The sequence below is a fragment of the Myotis myotis genome, unplaced genomic scaffold (assembly GCF_014108235.1).
Source record: "Myotis myotis isolate mMyoMyo1 unplaced genomic scaffold, mMyoMyo1.p scaffold_m19_p_9, whole genome shotgun sequence".
NCBI lineage: Eukaryota > Metazoa > Chordata > Mammalia > Chiroptera > Vespertilionidae > Myotis > Myotis myotis.
Window position 1 is genome coordinate 30799252 of NW_023416401.1, and position 23885 is coordinate 30823136.

Consider the following 23885-nt stretch of genomic DNA (forward strand, 5'->3'; position numbering starts at 1 on the left):
AACTTGAACAAGGCCGTGACTCAGGAGTGGCAGGTGTCTTATTATATAGTCCCAAGCAGGAAACCTGACTTCTTTTTAAAATAATTATGGAAACACATTCTGAAACAACCAAATATACTTTTTTTCTCCTAATTTCTTTCCTAGGGAGAGAGGAGATAATGCATTATTTATACCACCTTTTCCTCAGAGTAATTTTATTCTTTCTGTATTAATACTCCTGGGTATTATTAAGTACAAAAAAGCAGATGGTGTTATTATCATTTTACAGATGGTTAATCTGAGATGTTGAAAAACTAAAAATAAATGGTTTAAAAATATTTTATATTAAGTATTCATTATTTGTATATAAAACAAATTAGGTTTCATACAATTCGTTTAAACTTAGTCCAAATGCAATTAGGCAAGTATGCTTAGTAAAATATATTAGAGTTGAATTATTGTGAGTAGCAATGTTATAACACAAAATTGTAATTAATATGTGAATATATATTTTACCTATCAAGATTTTTTTATTGTGCATGTTGAATTAATGCAATTTCAAAGGGTACAAACTTCCAGTTATAAGATGAATAAGTTCTGGGGATCTAATGTATAGCCTGGTAACTATAGTTAAAATATTATATTACATACTTGAAAGCTTCAAAGAGAGTAGATCTTTTTTTTTTTTTTTTTTTTTTTTTTTGGGTCTGGGTGGATCTTCCTGAGCCTGGCTGAGGCCACAGAGAGATCCAGAGGCAAGGTGAGCCTTTATTTTATAGCCAGAGGTAAACAAGGTAGTGGTCACCATAGTTACAATGTTCTTGTGAGTTTCATTTGTTTTGACAGCACTTGCTGCACCTCCCACAGCCCATTAGCTACCCAGATAAGATCTAGGGAACATCATAAGGTCAAGCCTAGTTATGCTAAGAGGGCTGTGCCCTCTAAGCTGGGACTTGTTTGTGGCTTTGCCAACAGGTCAGTCTGAGGCTTAACCCTATAGCCGCCCCCTACGAGAGTAGATCTTAAATGTTCTCACCATTTAAAAAAAAGATAATTATATGAGGAGATAGAAGTGGAACTAACCTTATTGTGATAGCCATTTTGCAATATATATATGTATCACATTAAAAATAAATAAAAGACACTTTGTATATTGAAATGTATTTATTAAATTATTTGAGTATCAAAAGTGGCAGTGCTTATATTAGCTTCTGAGAACAGAAATCTGAGTCATGGAGTCTAGAGGAAGGCACAAACAAATGTAAAATTAGTGTTGATAAGAACCATAGAGGAAAGGTTTATGGTGCCACAAAGTTGTATGGCAGGAAGGTTTGGCTTGTTCAAGGAGGAAGGGAAAGTTTCCCTGAAGAATTGGTGATTCTGTTGAACCTGACACTACCTGTATTATCTGCTTCAATAACGGTTTTGTGTATATTTTATCTGAAGGTATCCATTAGAAATTTTAAGTTGAGAAGGTAGCGAAATGAAATTTTTATGCCAAATATTTTTATTTCAATTGGTAGAATCTTAAGAAGATTCAAGAAATGGAGAAGAGCAATGAATCAGACACAGAACTGGAGGAGCTAAAAAACGCTGACTGGGTAAGAGCTGGGCATTCTCCCTGTTCTGTTTAGTGTTAGAGAAGAAATAACTGGTTGTTAAGGACTGTAGTATGAATTGATGTTACATGAATTTGAAAACCTAGTCTTTCATTTGAGGAAATATCTATTTCCCATTTAATAAAACTATCTGATTTTATTAGAATCACCCCAATGTCTCTGGGAGTTTCAATGTTTTAAAATATTGATCTTTCTGATTATATTAATACTTTAGCATAATCTTATATATAAGTCAAAGTTTATGCTCTGTTTCAGGATAAGGTATGAAATATAGTGTAGCATATTCAATTATTCCCTGGGGATGCAGAATGAATAATATGGGGACTCTGCTTTCATAAAACAGAAGACAGAGTTCTAGAGCAGATGATGGTGGTGTATTCATGTGACACATTTGAGTGTCTACTGTTTTTCCAGCTTTGTACTAGCTCCCTGAATCCCTGTCCTCATAGATGACTTAAAGTCGGGCAGGCATGACGGCCTTGGGGACAGGACAGTGAATGTCACAGAGTTAGACAGAGGTATGTTCAGGTGCCAAAGGGAAAACACATTTTAGGATTCTGACTTTTCAGGTTAAGTACACTGGATAAGTAATGACATTATTAAATGAGAAAGTAGGAAGAGGTGCAGATTTGGGAGATATGAACAACTTGCTTTTGGACATATTAGATCTGCTTTCTAATTACCTAGAAAGATTAGAATGATATGAGGAACAGAATGAAGGAGAATCAGAATTTTTTGAATGGCTGACTCTAAACATCTCAGGATATTCCTAGTGGAATAAGGGGGAAATAATAAAATCTCTGGGAATATATACAGTGACAGTTGTGCATTATATTGTATAATAACCATGACTTTAATTTCTGAAAAGTAATTTGTAAAATTTTTGCCAAACAATAATACATAAAGAACTGGCTATATAAAACAAGGCTGTTTTAATTCTTTCATAAATTATAGCAAAAGCTATGTGAGTGATCATCCCCTAATTTACCTATTTTGAGAATTCCAAGTTTCATATGTCAGGTTTTCTTAAAGCCTGAGGAGGTCAGAGGAGACCTCTCATATTTTTAAAAGATGAGATAGATTGAACTAGATCTTAAAGGAATAAGTAAGAAAAGTAGAGAAATTGGGATAAGAGAAAGCTAACTATTTTAGGGACGTATTAGAATATCTTTAATGGCAGAATCTAAACTATTTTTTTTAAAAAAAGTAATGCCAAAACCGGTTTGGCTCAGTGGATAGAGCGTCGGCCTGCGGACTGAAGGGTCCCAGGTTCGATTCCGGTCAAGGGCATGTACCTGGGTTGCGGGCACATCCCCAGTAGGAGATGTGCAGGAGGTGGCTGATCGATGCTTCTCTCTCATCGATGTTTCTAACTCTCTATCTCTCTCCCTTCCTCTCTGTAAAAAAATCAATAAAATATATTAAAAAAATAAAAAAGGAATATTTTAGAAGATGTTCTAATGGGTATACCTCAATATTAAGTACCTCAAATTCTTTTTGTTATAAGAAATGGGATACATTTTATTTTTGTTTTTTAATCACAAATTGTTTTGGGGGACATTTTTGAGACATTTAATTAGAGTTATCTTTTTTTTTTTCTTTTTCTTTTTTTTTTATTAGTAGTTAAGGTATTACAAATGTGTCCTCATCCCCCCCATTAACCCCCAACCTCCCCCCCACACACACTCATGCTCCCATCCCCCTGTTGTCCATGTCCATTGGTATGGCTTATATACATGTATACAAGTCCTTCGGTTGATCTCTTCCCCTTACCCCCGCCCTCCCCTACTTTCCTTCTGGGGATTGATAGCCTGATTGCTGTTTCTCAGTCTTTGAGTCTGTCCCTTTTCATCAGTCTATGTTGTTCTCTATAATCCACAAATGAGTGAGATCATGTGGTATCCATCTTTCTCTGACTGGCCTATTTCACCCAGCACAATGCTCTCCAGTTCCATCCATGCTGTTGCAAAAGGCAAGAGTTCCTTTTTTTTTTTTACCGCAGCATAGTATTCCATTGTGTATATGTACCACAGTTTTCCAATCCACTCATCTGCTGATGGGCATATAGACAATTCTTATAAATTATACCACTTGATGTTAAAATACACTGAGTGGCCAGATTATTATGACTGGCCAGATTATTATGACCACCCCATCAGTACTTCATTGACATTCCAAAAATACTGAATATTGAAAACTTCCTAAGCAAATACTCTCAAGGTTTTATTATTATTATTTGCATAACTAATTCACTTCATTGTACTAATGGGGTGGTCATAATAATCTGGCTGGTCATAATAATCTGGCCACTCAGTGTATATTTAAGTAGCTATTTGAGATACTTACTAAGTGTAACAAACTACAATATTTCAGTTAAATATCATATTGATTTTTTTTTTTTATTGACTTCAGAGAGGAAGGAAGAGGAAGAGAGATAGAAACATCCATGATGAGAGAGAATCATGGATCAGCTGCCTCCTGCAAGTCCCCCACTGGGGATCGAGCCCACAACCCAGGCATGTGCCCTTGACCGGAATCGAACCTGCGACCTTCCAGTTTGCAGGCCGACACTCTATCCATTGAGCAGAACCGGCTAGGGCTTGATTTATTTTTCAATGAAGTAGAGACTATGACACTGTTAGCTTATAAAGCGGGAAAACAAAAGGGTTAAATTATAATACACATATTGAATATGTTTTATATTACTATAAGTACTTCATATATATCTCAATCTTTTGAAAGATAGACAAGGCAACTTGCTATTTGTAGATAAGAAAACTGATATTAAATAATTTGTGCAAAGATAACATAAAAATTGTCATTTTTATGCATTTTCTATGTACAGAACACATATTCTATATAGAGGACATCTCTGATCTGCTCAGCAAGCTATGAAGCACCATTTTCTTTTAGTGATAAGGAAGCCAGGGTTCAGAAAGATGAAGCAGCTGCCTGGATGTCCAATAGCTAATAGGTGGTTGTATAAGTTTGTTGTGGTCACTATAATGCCATGTCACCAAGCACTACGAAATCCCTGTGGCATTAGGCATTAATATTAATTTAGCTCATGAGTTTGCAAATCAATTGTAGTAACTCCACTCTATGTGTGTCTCATCCTTCTGCTAGGTGGTCATTCCAGTGGGCATCATGTCAATCCAGGCATGTTGTCCTTATGGCAATAATAGAAGTGCCAATGACAGCCCATTGTGCATTTGCTTTTGAAGCCTTTAGTCACGTCATATCCATTACTATTCCAATGGCCAACCAAATCATATATCAAGGTGTGAGAAGTACAGTCTTTCTCTTTAGTGAGCAAAGCTACATAACAGTGTAGACACAGGAGGCCTGAAGAACTGAGACCATTAATGTCTACTAAAGTGGATGAGTTAGGATTTATACCCAGGTGTCTCAGCAGTTATAGCTTGTGGATTCTCTACTGGGCTTTCTACTTACTTTTTAGTAGCCTAAAATTTAATTTTAAAATTGTTTCTGTTTGTAATCCAAGCTCTTTTTTTTTTCTGTGTGACTGTAGCTATTTATAGGAAACTAATAAATTCATTCATTGATGTCTCTCTAACATTGATACTTTCAGGCTCGATTCTGGGTACAGGTGATGAGGGATTTGCGGAATGGAGTAAAACTTAAAAAGGTCCAAGAGCGGCAGTACAACCCTTTGCCCATTGAATATCAACTCACCCCTTATGAGATGCTAATGGATGACATTAGATCCAAAAGATACACTTTGCGAAAAGTGATGGTAAGTAACAAAGAAAACTATTAATGGATTCAAATGGATATTCTTCAGTAATCTTATTTGTTGAAAATGTTCTTTTCAATGTTATACTTTAAAAATATTTTTTTCCTCATAAAAGTAATACATGACCATTATAGAAGATTTGGAAAATATAAAAAAGCTCAAAGAAAAAAATTAAAAATATGTAATTCCACAATCCAGAGAGAAATTTTGCTAACATGCTGGTGTATAACCTTCAATTTTTTTCTATACATTTTATTTGGACAATATGGATTAACATTGGAATCTTTGTTTTGTAACCTGTTATTTTCACTTAACATATGAGCATTTTCTCATGTCATTGTTTATTCAACGTCATTTCTAAATGTCTGAATCTTTTCCAGCTTATGGCTATACCAGAGTTTATTAAACTAATCAACTTATATCCAGTTATCAACATCCTGTTTTGTGTTACCTTGTATATAAATCTTTTTGAATAGCTACAATTAAGTCTTTGAATTAAGTTCTTAGGAGTTAAATCATTATATAACTTGGTCACCCGATAAATCTCGTACCCATCTGACACATACATAGTTATTACAGTGTTATTGATTATATTCCCTATGTGGTACTTTACATCCCTGTGACTGTTCTGAAACTGCCGATTTGTGCTTCTTAGTCCCTTCACCTTTTTCACCCATCTTGAAGCTTTCAAACTGTTCTCTGTATCTGTGAGTCTGTTTCTGTTTTTCACATCTTGACCAAATTGGGTATCTTTTCGGTTTGACCAATTTGAGTGAGACAAAATACTCTTTTATTTTTAAAATCTGTATCTCTTTGCTTACAAGGGCACTTAAATATTCTAAATTATATGCAAGGTATATTTCTTTTTTTACTTTAAATAATTTTTTATTTTTCAATTATAGTTGACATATAGTATTGTATTAGTTTTAGATGTACATCCCAGTGATTAGACATTATATAACTAAGTGATCACCCGATAAATCTAGTACCCATCTGACATCATACATAGTTATTACAGTTTTATTGATTATATTTTCTATGTGGTACTTTACATCCCTGTGACTATTCTGTAACTGCCAATTTGTACTTCTTAGTACCTTCACCTTTTCACCCATCCCCTCCCCAAGCTCCCTCCCATCTCGAAACCATCAAACTGTTCTCTATATCTGTGAGTCTATTTCTGTTCTTCTTGTTCATTTATTTTGTTTTTAGATCTATTTTGTCTGGTATAAGTATTGCTACCACAGCTTTCATTTTGTTTTGTTTTTTATTTGAAGTGAGTCTTTTGTAGTCAGCATTTGGCCACCATATATCTTTTAGAGTACATAATTCATTTGCATTTAAAGTAATTATTTTACATCTACACGATGGAATACTATGCTGCTGTAAAAAGGAAGGAACTCTTACCATTTGCAACAGCATGGATGGAACTGGAGAGCATTATGCTAAGTGAAATAAGCCAGTCAATGAAGGAAAAATACCACATGATCTCACTCATTCATGGGTAATAGAGACCATTATAAACTTTTAAACAATAATAGATACAGAGGCAGAGCTGCCTCAAACAGATTGTCAAACTGCAGTGGGAAGGCCGGGGAGGGTTGGGGGGCAGGAAGGAGGGGGGTAAGAGATCAACCAAAGGACTTGTATGCATGCATATAAGCATAACCAATGGACATAAGACACTGGGGGATAGGGGAGGCTAGGGGACTGTCAAGGGCGGGGGGAAAAAATGGACACATATGTAATACCCTTTGTAATACTTTAAGCAATAAAAAAAAAGAAAGAAAAAGAAAAATAAAAAAAGAAAAAATAGAACTACATTAAAAAAAAAAAGTAATTATTGCTAGACATGTACCATTTTATGATTTGTATTTTTGATCCTTTATTTTCTTCTTTTACTTCTTAAAGAAGACCCAGGGATTATGCATATATGCATATAATTCTTTGGTTAATCTCTTCCCACCCATCCACCCACCACTGCCTTCCCTCTGAAATTCATCAGTTTCTTCCATGCTTCTCTGTCTCTGGATATATTTTCTTCGTGAATTTATTTTTGTTCATTAGATTCCACATATGAGTGAGATCATGTGATACTGTTTCTCTGATTAAGATTGTCATTTTTTTATTTGACAATCTAAGACAGCGGTTCTCAACCTGTGGGTCACGACCCCTTTGGTGGTCGAACGACCCTTTCACAGGGGTCGCCTAAGGCCATCCTGCATATCAGATATTTACATTACGATTCATAACAGTAGCAACATTACAATTATGAAATAGCAACGAAAATAATTTTATGGTTGGGTCACAACATGAGGAACTGTATTTAAAGGGCCAGAAGGTTGAGAACCATTGATCTAAGAGAAAAGAGGTCAGTGCCCCTGTGGCACACTGTTGAAAATCACTGCTATAATCAGATGAATCTTCTACTTTTTGTCTTTTTTTCTTTTTTTTCAGGTGAATGGTGATATTCCTCCTCGGTTAAAAAAAAGTGCTCATGAAATCATTCTCGACTTCATCAGATCAAGACCTCCTTTAAATCCAGTATGTAATTTGACTTATTCCTCTTGATTGGCGTTCACAGAATGAATTATTCTCCTATAGAGTGTGATCTCTAGAACTCAGCTCTTAAAGTGGTTAGTTTTTAGATTGAGCTTTTATTCTCAGAACTAGAGGCCTGGTGTAAGAAATTCGTGTACAGGTAAGGTCCCTAGGCCTGGCCTGCAATCAGGGCCGATTGGGGCCTTCCTTCGATTCGCGCCTCCCCCTGGTGGTCAGTGCACGTCATAGCAAGCAATCGAACTCCCAGTCTAACTCCCAAGGGAACACTTTGCATATTAGCCTTTTATATATATAGAAGATAGATGGTGACTCCCAACTATAGATTTACATTTAAGTCACAGGAAAACTCTTAACATTTGTTTAATACAAGGCTATCTTAGGATGTTTCAATTCAAAACAACCTGGGTTATAGTGCAAAATCTGAACAAAAACTTCCTAGAATAATGGCTAAATATAATATCAAATTGTTCCTGGTGTGGATTGCCTACCCTTCCAGTTTACTTAATAGTGCTAATAACCTCTTTGATTAAATTGTCATTTCCATACTATTTTGCAGTAAATTCACCCTTCTGTACATCTACTTTTATATTATCTTCCTCTGTTAACACTTCTTTTTAGTGACCATGGAATCAGAATATTTTAATCTGGATGAGCATTGGTTTGTGCTTCCTTTGTTCCTCACTTCTCCCCTTGGCTCAATACCAGTGCTCACCAAAGCCTCTCAACCCTTGTACATTCATTAACCTGAAAGGAAATGTACACAGGGTCTAAAGCATAATTAATGATCCCTCTTAAAAATCTTTTTAAAAGAAGGGGAAGAGGCCACCTAGGAAATAATTTTAAGAATGCAGGTCATGGGAAAGAAGAGAGAGCATGGTGTCAAATAAACCTGGATTTACACACTAGCTCCAAGATTTAGCAGCCATCTGTCTCTGAGCAAGTTAATCAGCATCCTGGAGCCTTTATTTATGCAACTATAGAATAAAGATAATAATCTGAGAAGGTTGTGGTGACTTGAAAATATTCTTTTCAAAAACAATAATAGTATTAAAGTATAGCTTGCATTTCAGTTAATTGCCTCTCATGCTTGCATATAGGGAACATAATTTTAAATTTAGCAAAATTTTCTCTTTATAAATATATATATATATGTTATATATATAACATATATATATATATATATATATATATATATATATATATATTGATTTCAGAGAGGAAGGGAGAGGGAGAGAGAGAAACCTCAGTGATGAGAGAGAATCATTGATTAGCTGCCTCCTGTACACCCCCCACTGGGGATCGAGCCCACAACCCCAGCATGTGCCCTGACTTGGATTGAACCGTGACCTCCTGGTTCATACGTTGACACTCAACCACTGAGCCACAGTTGTCTCTTTAAAATTAGTTAAGCACGTACGACTAAATCACTGTGAAATTCAGAAATCTCCCTATTGCTTTAGAAATCTTGATAATGACTCTAAATAGTTTTTTATCAAGCAGTGTGTCAATCCATAAAATATCATTTCATAACATTATACTGTATGAATGGACTTAAGTAAAAACTATTTAAGGACAACTACTTAAAGTTTCCAACCATTATGTGTTTTTTTCAAGGCCTCAGCCAGAAAACTAAAACCCACTCCACCACGTCCACGGAGCCTCCATGAAAGAATACTAGAAGAAATCAAAGCAGAAAGAAAGCTGCGGCCTGTCTCCCCAGAAGAGATTAGACGTAGCAGATTAGGTGAGTCACTGCTTTCCACACTCCTGGTCTAGTCACACCCACTTGAAAAAGTGTCTTTATATAGTCAGCTTAGTGGAACTAACGGTACAAGAATAAGAAATTCTTTCCCTACATCATCCTGAACTGGCAGAGTGGATGGAGCTCTGCCAATCTCTAGACCAGCGGGTCTCAACCTGTGGGTCGCGACCCCTTTGGCGGTCGAACGACCTTTTCACAGGGGTCGCCTAAGACCATCCTGCATATCAGATATTTACATTACGATTCATAACAGTAGCAACGTTACAGTTATGAAGTAGCAACGAAAATAATTTTATGGTTGGGTCACAACATGAGGAACTATATTTCAAGGGCCAGAAGGTTGAGAACCACTGCTCTAGACTGGTTTTAGGAGAGTGTCTTTACCTCTCTGCGTGTCTATTTCTTTGTCAATAGAAGGGGCATAAAAATTCCTCTACACCTGCATTATGGCTTTTTTGGAAGAATTAAATAAGATTGTGGTTAAAATACTTTATAAATTGTGACACATATACAAAGATATGTTTTAGAATAAAGATGATGGTGTTACTTCAAGTTTCTATTGTCTTGATTATGGGTTTAAAAATATGGTATTAGGTGATAAAAGCATCAATTACTATCTGATATCACTTAACTTATTCTCAAAGTTCCTTTATACTTAGTAAATTTAATGTGTTTAATGTATACTATAAGCACACATTGATTTTGATTTATAGATAGATCATTGTAAACATTTTGTTTATACAGCTTTCCTCCAATTTAAGGTGTCCAAAGGATTCAGAGAAACTTCCTTTAGGAAAATAGATTATAATGGCACCTGAACAGGAAGGGAATCAGTTCCGTGACACCACCCTCTCCTAGTTTCCCCTCTGATTTCTTTTTCTACTTCTTTGAGACTCTTCTTGATTCTTTAAGTTTCTATCTTGGGCTCACTTCTTCCTGTTCAGCCATGCCCTTTTCCATAGTTTTTGTTTCTGGCTATCTTCCAGCCCCAAATCTACAGCACAGATTTCTCTAAAAGTTCAAACTCATGCATCCATCTGTCTGCTAGATAGAGCCTCCTTATATCCTATAAGCAAGACAAGCCCAACAAGTCCACAAGTAAACTCATCTGCTTTACCCAAACTATCTCTTCCTGTTTCCCCATCTCAGTGTGCCCAACACAAACTTCAGCATCATCTCTGACTCTTAACAGCCAAGCCCTGTTATTTTACTTCTGGAACTTTCTAGGCTTCCACTCAACAGCCACTGTCTTAACCTAAGTTGTCATCTTCTCTGGTCTATTTATTGCATCAGTTCTGATTACTCTCCCTAGTCCAGCTCGGAACTCTACAGTCACTCCATATTGATGTTCTTTGACTCTCAGCCCTTCTGTTACATTGTGACCTTCATGATGGCAGGACCCATGTCTGTCTTGTTCATTATTGTGACCCCAGTCCCTAATATAGGGACTTGGCTGTAAAAAGAACTCCCATAGGTGTTGAAATTTTTTAATGTACCTTATAATTACTAAAATACAAATAAAAGTTATGTCAATTTATCCCTGTCTAATTTTTATGGCAGCAAGTGTTGTCTCTTAAAAATTTTGTTTAGCCCAGCCAGCAGGGCTCAGTGGTTGAGCATTGACTGGTCAGGGTTTGATTCCTGTCAGGACACATGCCTGGGTTGTGGGCTGGACCCCCAGTGTGGGGTGTACAGGAGGCAGCGATCAATGACTCTCTCTCATCATTGATGTTTCTGTCTCTCTCCTTCACCAATTCTCTCTGATATCAATAAAAATACTTTTAAATGATGTTTATAGCATGCAATGTGACAAATCCATATGAGCATTTACATAATAATGAGCCAAAACATATAAACCATGTGAACCAAGAGTTCTTATCCTGGGATCCTTAACTGGGCCTGAGGAGGGTCTGTGAATCCCCTGAAATGTTTTAAAAATGTATGCATATTTCACAGACTATATGTATATGCATTTTTTTTTTGAGAACAGAGAGTTAGAACCACTATGGAAAAATAAGGAAATTAATTGTAGGATAATTGTTTTAAACTAGATTTTTAAAAATTTACTACACCTTGAAAAGGAATAATGGAGGTAATACAAACGGTTTCAACAAAACTATAGAGAAAAACAAATAGTTTGCCATGAGAAAAGTAAGTTTTATGATTTACAGGAGTAAAGATTAACTGGGCTTGGGATTATAAACTTTAATGGCAGTACCAATAGACTAGAGAAAGGAACAAAGCAAGCATAATGTACTTGTGTTACTTGGATGGTATGTGGCATTGAGTCTCTTTTTCTCTCTTCTTTTTTTCCAATACTGTTTTGAACCTTTATTTTCTATTAAACATTGTGCCAGCTGTTGGGGGACACAGATGAATAAGACATCATCCCTGCCCACAAATGCTTACAGAAGAGTGACTTTGGAGTGTCCTGCATGTTCATGTTGCAAGAGATCTACATGAGTGCCAATAGCAGCCAGTGAGAGGGCGTTAAGTGGGGTCATTTGAAGGAGTTTAAGGAAGAAACTAGCAATCTTTATAGGCATCAAGGGGACACTCTTAAATTGCATGGAATGTCATCACAAACACTTGTCACACACGTATTCTCCTGTTTCATTTTAAACAAATTAGATGCTAACTAATAGAAGCCCTATTTTACAATAATTAAATATCAGTTTTTGTTGATTATATCGTATCTTATTTTAACCTTATTACTTGGTATTTCACAACAACCAGAATTGAGCTATTATAGAAAGTGATTTTCTATGAGGGTCTTACTTCTAGACTTCTGTCTTCAAAGTGATCTTAAATTTTAATTGAACAGTAAAAGATTTGGGCTCATTATTTCTGTAGATATATATTGGTTCTTACAATTTTCCTTTGGGGGGTTTGGTTAGGATAAGCTTGGCAGAATTAACTTGAAGAAATGTTTCCCTAAATATTTTTATAACCTTTTCCTCTCCATATAATTGCAAGTAGAAACCCCACTGTTGAAATGGGGGAAATATGTAAATGTTTAAAGAAGAAATGTTACCCATAATTTGAACAGCCAGAGGCAGTTCCTGCAAATCTACTTGTGCATCTTGAATTGGAAACAAAAGAAATTTATGTACAGTATTCTTCTGTCTTCATTTAACATTGTATGTGACATGAGCACTTCCACTGCCGTTAAATATGACTCAAAAGATTATTTATAAGGACATGATATCCTCACATATGGCTAAACTGTGTTTATTTACCTACTTCTTTATTGTTTTACAGACTGTTTTCCTATTAAGTCTGAAATTACTATTCTTGTACATAGTGTTCATATCTGATCTTTTTTTTTTCTAACATCTTTTACTGTATTGAGATTTTGGGTTTAAAATATAAGTTGTTACTTTTAAAAGCATCATTTTTCTAAACATCTTAGTGGCTATGATGCTTGATTGCTGTCCTCTTGTGTTATATAGAATTTAGAAAAATCTGAACCTCATCTTTCAAGAAATAATAGCATCTCTTTCTTATGCAGTAGTCAGTCTATTTCAAAAGATATATTCATGTTCCAGAGAAGAGCAGAATAATATATTGGAGAAGAGTGATGAGTGCTTTTACAATGTGTAGTATTTTATTTACATAATTGGGGAAATCTAGATTCGGTAGTATTTGAATTTAGAAATGCAGTTTTTTTTAATGGTATGTGGAGGATTATTCTCGTCAAAGTAAAATCTCGAAAGACAACTAAAACACAGTAAATTGGTTATTTAAAAGTTAAAGTGTAGTTTGTATATTAGGATGAAATACCTAAAATATTATTTCCTGATTATCAAACAATAAGTATGATTCTTAACACATAGTTGCTTTATTTGCCCCATTTAATATTCACACCCCCTTTGTTGACTTAAGTGCTTTTTAAAACATCTGCATGTGATTCTGACATCTTGCTAAGTTGAGTTTGAGATGTAACTGAATGCTTTTCCTTCACATCATTTTTTTTAAAACACTATATTGAGACTTTGGGTTATAAATATAAATTGTTCCTTTAAAAAAAACATATCGAGAGATACTTACATGCTGTTAAATGTGGGCGTTAGAACGCTATAGGCAATCTACCTGGAAAACTTGAACTGGGCAGACACGCCTGTACTTCCTTCCCCACTAGACCTAATGTTCTAGTCTCTTCTGACCACAAAAGCACCTGTATCCCTGAGCGTAGGTCATAGAATATACAGTCCTGGTAAGAATTTTGGGCTGTAGTAAAAATAGATAATTCTGACTGTCATGAATACCCAAATCCATCAAATCTTTATATAACCTTTTTAAAAACAGTTTTATTAAGATAAATTTACCTATCATAAAGTTCATCCTCTTTAAGTTATAAAATTCATTGGGTTTTAGTATGTTATAAAAATTTAAAAACAAAGTATTCAATAGGAAATAAATAAGTTTATTCTTTAAAAAGTATATTTATTGAGCTTTTTACTGTGTACCAAGCACTGTTCTGAGCACCTTTTCTTTTCTCGCTCTCTTTTTTTTTTTTGGTACAAAATTATTTAATCTTCCTAACAGTTCCATGAGGTGTAGGTATCATTATTACCATTTTACAGATGAAGTAACTGAAGCACAGAGAGGTTAAGTAACTTGCCCATAATCACACTGGTAGTAAGTGGCAGAGCTGATGTTCAAATTTAGGCATTCTGGCTCCTGAGGCCTCTTTTCAACTACTAGGTTACACTGCCTTCAATAGGCAATTTATTGACATACTAGAGGCCCAGTGCAGGAATTTCATGCACTGGTAGGGTCCCTAGTAGCTGCTGGCTGCTGGCCAGGTACGCTCTCCCTTCCCCCAGTTGCCTGCTGCTGCTGGCCAGGGCCTCTCTCCCCCTGGTGGCCGCAGCTGGCCAGGGCCTCCCTTCCTTCCCCCAGCCGGCCCCGCCCCCTGGTCGAACTCCCAGTCGAGGGGACAATTTGCATGCTACACTTTTATTATATAGGATTGTGATGCTGCTAGTTCCTAAATGAGACTTCATATAAAATGTTTCACCTATATACAGAGAGCCAAATTTTCACCCTGAAATAAATTATTTAATAACACATTTATCTTTAAATTTTAAAGATTTGTATGTTTTGTAAAACTGTGTTTTTTAAAATCGCTATTTTTTTCTTTTGATGTTAGATTGAAGTCAAAAATTCTGTACTACTATGGTTCTTTAAAATTTTTGTCTTTATCATGCTTATTTTTAACATGTTCCTTAAAAAGTTTTCTTCTTCTTTTAATGTTACTTCATTTGAAGTCTGAGTGATAGACTTGAAACTAAGATTCACGGTTTCATTATATTTTAGATTTTTATTCACTGCCTTCTGCCGTACAGTCTGAAATGTGCCACTCCAGGTCTTCTCGAATTTTCCCTTCTTTTTTGTCCTCCCTGTATATTTCTAACAGCTGAATTATTTTCTTTTTATTGTTTGTTTTCTTTTTTTCAGCAGTGCGGCCACTTAGCATGTCTTACAGTTTTGACTTGTCAGGTAAAAAAAAAAAAAATGCTTTCACACCTGACGTGGGTTTTGTGGTTTCTGTGAAATACATTTCATTCATCTGCTCGTTCAAACATGTCAAAAAAGAAAATTGAAAGGCTTCTTCTAAGCTGTGGTCAGTAAAATAATACTTTCTGCTTATACTTTTAAAAAAGTAAAACTGCAATAAATCTGTTGCCTACCAAGGGGTATGGAGGAACCATTACGCCACACGTACGGTTATGGACCGCGGCTGCCGATCCTTATGGTCTCTCACTCACCCGCAGTCTTCTAAAGCAGTGATGTCACAGTCGACAGCAGAACCTTGCTTTAAGAGACTAGAAAAAAACCTTTCAAGAAACAAAGTTTTGACACTGCTTATTCTCTAAAGCATTTTAGTAGCTAAACTAAAAACTGTCAGCTACTTCAGAGAACTGCCGCTTCTCAGTTGATGGGCAAGAACTTGTATCTCTCTGCTTCCTGTAGAAAGGCCAAGTCACAAACAGTTGTGAGTGCTCATTAACAGCATGAAAACAGAAAGGCACGGAATGGCATTGGTTGTAAAATAGGAGCCCCGGGTTTGTTGTACAAGTTTAGACCCCTCCTGTTAAGTAGACAGGGATTAATAGTGAAACAAACAACTATTAATGAGTAAATGTGATCTGTAAAATCAGCCCTCTTTTTAAACTATGTATAAGCGAAGTTTCCAAGCCAACTTAATCCTTGTAAATTATTTTGCAAGTTAGAATTTTTAATTTCAGAAGCTGTCGTCTTGAACATAAAATGAGATAAGATGTTGGGACTAATATTTTCTTCCAGAATTTTCTTTTATATGCCATGGAATTGTTGGCATATATTAAATACAAATTCATATTCAAAGAGCCAGAGTTCTAGTATTATATTCTGTTTATGACTATTTACTGAGTATCTTTCAACTGCTAAACTAGTTCCTAACTTTTTTAAACTTCTTTTTATATTTGTAGGTCTCAGACATGACTGATATTTGTGCTTTTAAGAAATTCAAATAAATAATTTACATTCTTCACTTTCTTCTTTTGACTGACCACTAAAGAGCTTTTCTATTTTCTTTTATCTGCTTGAAAATTTTTATTTTACCAACCATTTGCAGAGTAACCTTATAAAAAATTTTGTTCTGGAAAATAAACTCAGAAATGTTTTGGAATATATAAGTTACTACCAGTCTCGTAAAAGTTGGCAGTATATATTACAGACACTCTACCACTTCTAAATATCTACTAAAGATGTTTCCATCAGTTGGACTGTATGAGAGTGGCTGGCTATCTAAACACATTGACCGTTGGCTAACACAATTAAGCACAGGTGACTGGTCTAGACATTATGCATGCCCACACATATTATATATAGGTGTATTTTGGGTTCTTATAGGTTATATGATGGGTTGTGTATTGGGAAGAAAGATATTGGTAGTTGACCTCCTTGATATAAACGAGTAACAAAAAGTTTTTATGTGCTTTCACTGCTCATCATTTGCTATAGTTTACTTTATAATTTAGTGTATATACTTCATGATTTCTACATGCTTTGTTCTCAATTTCTTGTGCTACTTTTATTTTTTCATTGTTGCATCTTGACAAATTATAAATGGGCCCTGACTGGGTGGCTTAGCTGGTTGGAGCATCATCCTGTACACCAAAAGGTGGTGGGTTCGATTCCCAGTCAGGGCATATACCTAGGTTGTGGGTTCAGTCCCTGGACAGGGCATATACAGAAGGCAACCAATCGATGTTCTCTCTCACACTGATGTTGTCCTTTCTCTCTCCTTCCTTCCCTCTAAGATCAATATTTAAAAAATTATAAATGGAAAAGATGGATCCATTCTTTAACCTAATGCCAAGTTGGAAAACTAAGGAGTAAATATTGAAACATGTAAATAATTCCCCTGAACTCAAGTGTAGAATAAGACATAAAGTATATTCTGTTGCTTAGGTATATCTTAGAAATATTAATCCTTAGTGGAAAATTTTAATCTATTCAACATTAATTAAGGTAAGTATAATTTATTTTTACAATGCAAATATTAAATATGTAATCTGTATCCCAGTTATATTTCCTCCAACTAAGTAAGGCAGCAACTGGGTGTATCTAATACACATAAAGTTATTATAATAAAGTATTCAATATCATGGCCATGCACTGAACCTGAGATATGTGACTTTTAAAGCCATATCGAGCATCTTAAATACTTTGTTTAGTTATAAATATCAGTTGTTTTCCTCAAGAAATTATGTTTTATGTGGATGTACAAAGTTTTATCTAAGTATTTGGTTTTCTCACACTAAAGTAATGAGGATTTATTTATTTGAACAGAAGAGTATAAGCTAATGGGTAATTTCTCAAATCCCTGCCTTGAGAATGAAATGAACTCATGGCAGCCCTTATCATTTAACAGTGTTTCCTAAGCTTCAGTTCAGATACCATCCTCATGATTTTTGCCAGACTTAAGTGCTACCAGGTATTATTTTAAGTTTTTTAAATCTATCATAAATGGCTTAAATATCTTAAGCAAAAACATCCATAAAATCATGCATCTGATAAAGTATTTTTTTTTAAACATTAAAGTAAATATATAACCACTAAAACTGTCTCAGTGTTCCTCCAGGCACTCCTAAGTGGTCTCACCTGACCTGATAGATTGGGAATGTGAGACCTGCCTTGGGAAGCTGACTGCGCTGCGTTCTCACTATACCTCCAATTTGGGAGCCTCGATTGAATGGGTAGTTAAGAGGGATGAAAGAGAGTGCAATTTTAACTTTGTGCTTTCTCTTGAAAGACTAACTAGTACAACAACATGAACAATTCCATAGGAAGGGTGTGAAATGAGTTACACTATAGAATCAGGTTTTTAAAAACATGTATTTCTGCCCTAGCCGGTTTGGCTCAGTGGATAAAGCATTGGCCTGCTAACCGAAGGGGCCCTGCTTCCATTCTGGTCAAGGGCACATGCCTGGATTGCAGGCTCAGTCCCAGTTGGGGGCATGCAGGAGGTAGCCAATCAGTGATTCTCTCTTATTATTGATGTTTCTATGTCTCTCTCCCTCTCCTTTTCTCTCTGAAAAAAAAAAAAAAAGAAATTAAAAAATATGTATATATACTTCAAGACCATATTTAAGCACTACCTTTTTTCTTGACTAGGAATTAATCAGCCCAATCATTTCCTCCTTTGCTTTCTAGAAAACTTTGAAATTACTCCTAAGTGTGGCAGCCTACCACTCTCTACACCTCCTTATTAAAGCTGTATTTGAAGACTTTAACCATTATACTGTGTGTAAAAACTCGCTGCTTTTACCCTTTTGTCCCCTTCAGCATACCTCCTCCCTAATCATTTATTTGTTCTAGCTACTTAATACCTGGAAACATAACAAAAGTAGTGCATGTGTTGTCAAAATTTCTGTTAGAAATTTTATGTAAACTGGTAAATGATTAATGGATGGTATGTCTGTCTTCTTCCTTCTTTTTTCCTTTCCTCCATCCTTCCTAGCTTACTCAAACCTTTCCTTCTAGTTCACAAGGGAGTGTTCTCTGGCCGTCTTGATCTCTCAAAATAAACAGAAATTATAAATATTAAGTCAGATAATGTTATAGAAGGCTGTACTAGAACACATTTATATACTTAATCTTTCCTGGAAATCCACTTCTTAAACTTCAAGCATATAAATATTATGCGTTGGGGGGGAACTACTGATTCTTAATTTTATAATAACCAGTTACAATGCTTTCCCCTCGTAAAGGAGCTGGAAGCATGTCTTTTTCGCTTAGTGTACCCTTACCCCCAGCTACAGGGGCTTCAGACCGTTCCATGTGCACAGACCTGCTCATGGTGCTGACCTGGAACTTAAATTATACAGTGACTGCTTTTTCCCATCTTTAAATACTCTAATTTGGTAGTTAGTTATTAAACGTTGATGTTTAACAATTCATTTGAAATACTGAGGAAAAGTGGTTCCACTTGCATTGGAGAATTCCAGGCTACAATGGGAAAAAAAAAAAAGTGGACTTTAGAATCGGTACTGACTAGGATTCAAGTTTCCGCCACACACTAGCTGTGTGACTGGCTAAATCACTCTGATCCTTGGCTTACTTACTTGCTAATGTAGATACAAATCGGTGTTATTAATTGCTTACATTCACGGTGAACTGCCTGTAATACACACAGCATAAAGTATTTTATATACTAGTACAGTTGTTAACTTATTTAATCCTCACAACAAACTCATGTCTGTTGTTAGCCCATTTTATAGATGAGGTAACAGGAGGTTAGGTCACCAGCAGCAGAGCTTGACTTTGAGCAGAGCCATCTGCATCTTACTGTACTGTATACTCTGTGCTCTGCTCTGTACCCTGCATTTCTTTAATTTGTTACGTTGCTTTCCCATCCAGATTGGAGCGCTGAATAAACTAAGTCAGCTTTATCAGAAGGATTGTATCCCAGATTCTTTGTGTTCATGTTTATATGAATATGGGTTATTAGCTATTTTAAATCAAGTGATGTTCGTACCTGACAACCGTACACTTACTTAGGCTTCATGCATGCCATCACTTTGATCCACCCATCACTAGCTCTTTAGAGTCTAAAGTAAAACTAGCCTCTCTGAGCCTCTGGAAAAGGAAGAAGTTGAGTCAGTTATCTGTAGAACTTATTTTAGCTCTAAATTTTAACCTATAAATGTGAATATATCATTAGTCAGTTAAAGGTTTTCTTCAGTTGAATCCGACAGTTAATATATAACAAAAATGTTTTGCATACATAGGTGTATCAAGCTGCTGTGCTGTATTTGTGTGACATGGAAATGCTATGTCACTGGTGTGTGTTTCTGAGTGCAGGTACTTGGGGAAGTGTGTTTTGTCCACTGATTACCTTTCTTAGCTCAAGAAAAGGTGAGCTTTCTTCTTTCTCTTACCAGATGTAACTACCCCTGAATCTCCAAAGAGCACTGCGGAATCATCAGTGGTGAATGGAGGTTTAACATCACAAAGAAAAGAAAATGGGCTAAATGCTGCACAGCAGGTGCCTGTGCAGCGGAAGAGGCTCCTGAAAGCTCCGACTCTGTCTGAACTGGACAGCTCTGACTCCGAGGTGAGGTCCCGCGAGGCCCTGGTTCACAAAGCTGGACTTCGAGTTCAGGATGCTGACACTCGCTGACCTCCCCATTTTTCAAGCAGTAAAGTTAGGATTAAAATTGATTGGTTTAGCAGGAAATAAAACAGGATTATTCGCTGTCACTTAGTAAAGATCAACATAATGACCATAGTATATAGAATAAGTTTTAAAATATTGATATAGCCTTAGATTACGATGGGGTTAAAATAAGTCAACAATTTTTAGACTTACATTATCTTAAATACCTTTTAAATGGAGGAAGGGAAAAGAAAGACATATTTCCACTAAAAACACTTAACACTGTAGAATAATCATCCATTTACTTCTCTCGCTGAAATACACACACACTGACACATCCCCACTGAAGGTTGTCCTTTCTGTGATAACATCAGGCAGGCCTCGGAAAGAAAGCTGCCAGTGTTCTCCAGAGTTCATCTTTCACTGCTGCCCTCTGGGCAAGATCTAACATCCTTGTTTTCAAGAAACAGGAAGGATGCTGTTGCTGATGCTTCCCAAATCTCTCAGTCCTCTGTCTGCAGCTCAGTATTGTATATCTCCTCTGCTCCATCCTCAAAATCATATTCTTGCCCCCCTTCCTCCTGGCTCCACCCCCCGGCCGCCTCCACCACACCAACAACACACACAGCCAGCTTCTCATCTTCTGTTTGCTAATGTGGCTGCTGGCTCCACCCTCTCCACATTCATCCAGGGTAGAATTTAAGGCGTTATTCTTTAATTCCCCTCTCATCAGTCTCCACCCCTAACCCAGAAGATACCAATAATAACAATTTTGTTACTAAATATTTTTCAAACATTAGGAATAATAAAGAAATATCCTTACTGCTGCCTGACTTCAGTGCACACTGTCACAAAGGCTGTCTCTCTCTCTTCAGGCCCCTCTTACCTTCCTCCTTCCTAGCCTTCCCAATTCCATCTGACCCCCCTCCTGCTTGACACCTTTTGAAGGCTCCTCGCCACTTACAGGATTAAGTTCATGTCCCCAAATAACCTGGTGACCTGATGCCTGTGCCACCACTCCCTACCTCAGTCTACACTTCAGCCACACTCAGCCATTTGTTCTTCTCTGCACATTCCCTCCTTCCTCAGCTCTGTGCTTCGTGTGTCTGCAGTCTACCTTCATTCCTAACTCCTGTTTATCCTTTAACCGTCAGCATGTACCTTGCCTTCTCTTTTCCCCGACACCCCTAACCGATTAGGCCCCCCTTCTCTGTGGTCCCAATAATAATCTTCCCTTCTCTCTGTTACGTTAGGCGACTGAACACTGTAGTATCATAACCCATGTATTTCTCTCTCCCACCAGAGGGCAAGCTCCCTCAAAAGAGGGACTGTGCTGAATTCACTTTATATCCTCAGTTCTTAACACCCAGTAGACACTTGCATATTTAGATAAATTCATACTAACCTGTGAGAACAGCGATTGAAATTAAAAGACTGTCTAGCTCTGTACTGTTCACTATAGTAACCACTAATCGCTGTGACTGTTGAAATTTAAAATGTATTAAAATTAAGTAAATTTAAAACTCCCCAGTTCCAGTTCTTAAGTGCTCAGTGGCCACATGTGGCTGGTGGTGGCCATACTGGATGGCACAGACCACAGTGCCACCCTTAGCGGAGGAGCTCTGTGGGACAGCACTGGTCTGAAGGACAAGGGGTGCTCCTCCTTCACCTACTGAACCATTTTTAACAACTTTTCTTTTCCTCCTCCACTCATCTCTTGAGGCAAGACTATGTACCTGGCCATCATAAGATAAATGGGCAGCCTCTACAGTCTTCTTGGTTGTCCTTTTTTTGAAGATCTGCTAGCGTCCCAAATCCAAATCTTGAGATGATTTGCTAGATACAATTCTTTTAACCAGAGGGAGGCCATTTTTGAGCATCTACTCATCATCAGTTCAAATATGAAGCAAGAAAGAAGGTGCTGAAAAGAGATGTGTTATAGCGGGGTTTCAGCTAACTCAGACCTTTGTTGCTGGCTGCTGAGTTGAGCCTGGATGAGCCATAGTTTCTTAGTCAGTGGTAGTGGAAATCTCAGACTCATGGAACAAGTGAATGTTCTTAGAACTAAGCATTTTTCTTAGAATTGGCCTGGAACTAAGCATTTTTCTCCCTCTTCAAATTAAAATTGATGTTTTTAAGTACTAAAGATAGACTAGTCAAAAGTGTACTAAATGAACATACATATTATTTTCCTTTCTTCTGAATATAGAATTTTAAAACTTCTAAATATAATTTTAAAATATCTAAATGTTCAAACTTTAACATTTAGAAAACAGATCCCTCGCCTTTTTCTCTGAGATTCCAGTCTGTTCCATGCTTCTACGTCTCTTTATCTATTTGGTTCATCAGTTTATTTTGTTCATTAGATTCCACATATGAGTGAGATCTCTTAAGACTTATCTGGCAGCTTTGTACATTTAAATAATAATAGTTAAATAATAAATAATAAGCATTAACTGCAAGCTTTTGAAAGTTCCCTAGTTATTAAACTTGGCCATTTGTTAAACTTGGCCCCAGAAACCACTTTTGACCTTAGAAATAGGTTATCTAACCTATCATTTTGCCAGAAGTAGAACTAACCCATGGTTTTTATTTAAAAAAATATATATCATGAGCATTTCCCCATCTCATTAAATAACCTTTTCCAACATGATGCCTAATATCTGTGTGGTATTCCTTCATAATAGTTTACCATATTTTATTTAACCAGTCCCTTATTTGGGAATTATAAATAACAAAACTGTTGTAACTATGCTACATTTTTGCTTTGAACTGTTTCTCAAACTATTTCTAGAAATATGTTTTGGTCAGCATCCCCACACTTTTTTCTGTCTCCTATGAACTGGTTTGTATTTAGCCCATCTGCCCTAGGACAGGTTGGCTATTCATAGTGGGAGAATTCAAATCAGTAAAGAAGAGGAGGGTGAAAAGTGTGGACATACCTCTCAGAGTTCTGTGAAATTAGGCTTTAAAAATGTTTCTTGGAAAGATGGGCTGAAGTATGTGAGGCAGGGGGCTGATTTCTCCTGTTTAAATCAGGGTATCACCCACCTCATAATTATTTGGAAAGTGCTGTGATGACTTTTTTTTTCGTTTCCTAAGAAAAACTCTTGACTTTTATTTCCTTTTGACCTTCCATAAGAAGAAGGAGGTCATGCTAGTTGTTTGATAGCTTTTCTGGAGATTTGTATGACTCTGAGCTTGAGGATTTGTTTACATGGCTTGATTTGTTTTTCATGGTAAGTATCAAGAGCGTGGAGGTCACTGTCCCAACCTTCTTTGTTTGAACCGTGTGGTTTACACAGTCTTGTTTTCTTCTGTTCTTCGATAAGATCCTTTGAATTGTAACTTGTTTGAAACTAACGCTTTCAGCAGGTTTTAGGTGAGGCCAATTTTTAGTGAATGGCTAATTCTTAAAGTCACCTTAACTAAGTAGGTCTAAGAGAATTTTCATTAACTATTTGTCTTACATAATCATAGATTACTATATTAACCTGATTTTCTTCTATATTTAAAAATATTTATCAGTTTACTATAGATATTATGGAAATAAAT

At 36.3% G+C, this 23885-nt stretch overlaps 1 protein-coding gene across 13 annotated transcripts in view; it reads left to right on the forward strand.

Annotated features, from left to right (window-relative positions):
* LOC118663754 (centrosomal protein of 76 kDa) overlaps positions 1 to 23885 on the forward strand; it is a 149492-nt gene that overhangs the window by 105216 nt on the left and 20391 nt on the right. For 9 of the 13 annotated variants that reach the window (XM_036323683.1, XM_036323688.1, XM_036323691.1 and 6 more), the window contains 6 exons: positions 1503 to 1580; positions 5191 to 5355; positions 7813 to 7899; positions 9532 to 9661; positions 15143 to 15184; positions 20116 to 20288. In XM_036323683.1, coding sequence (XP_036179576.1) covers positions 1503 to 1580; positions 5191 to 5355; positions 7813 to 7899; positions 9532 to 9661; positions 15143 to 15184; positions 20116 to 20288 — 675 coding nt within the window. The remainder of the gene's footprint in view (positions 1 to 1502; positions 1581 to 5190; positions 5356 to 7812; positions 7900 to 9531; positions 9662 to 15142; positions 15185 to 20115; positions 20289 to 23885) is intronic. The other 4 variants (XM_036323682.1, XM_036323685.1, XM_036323693.1 and 1 more) reach the window with 2 other exon arrangements.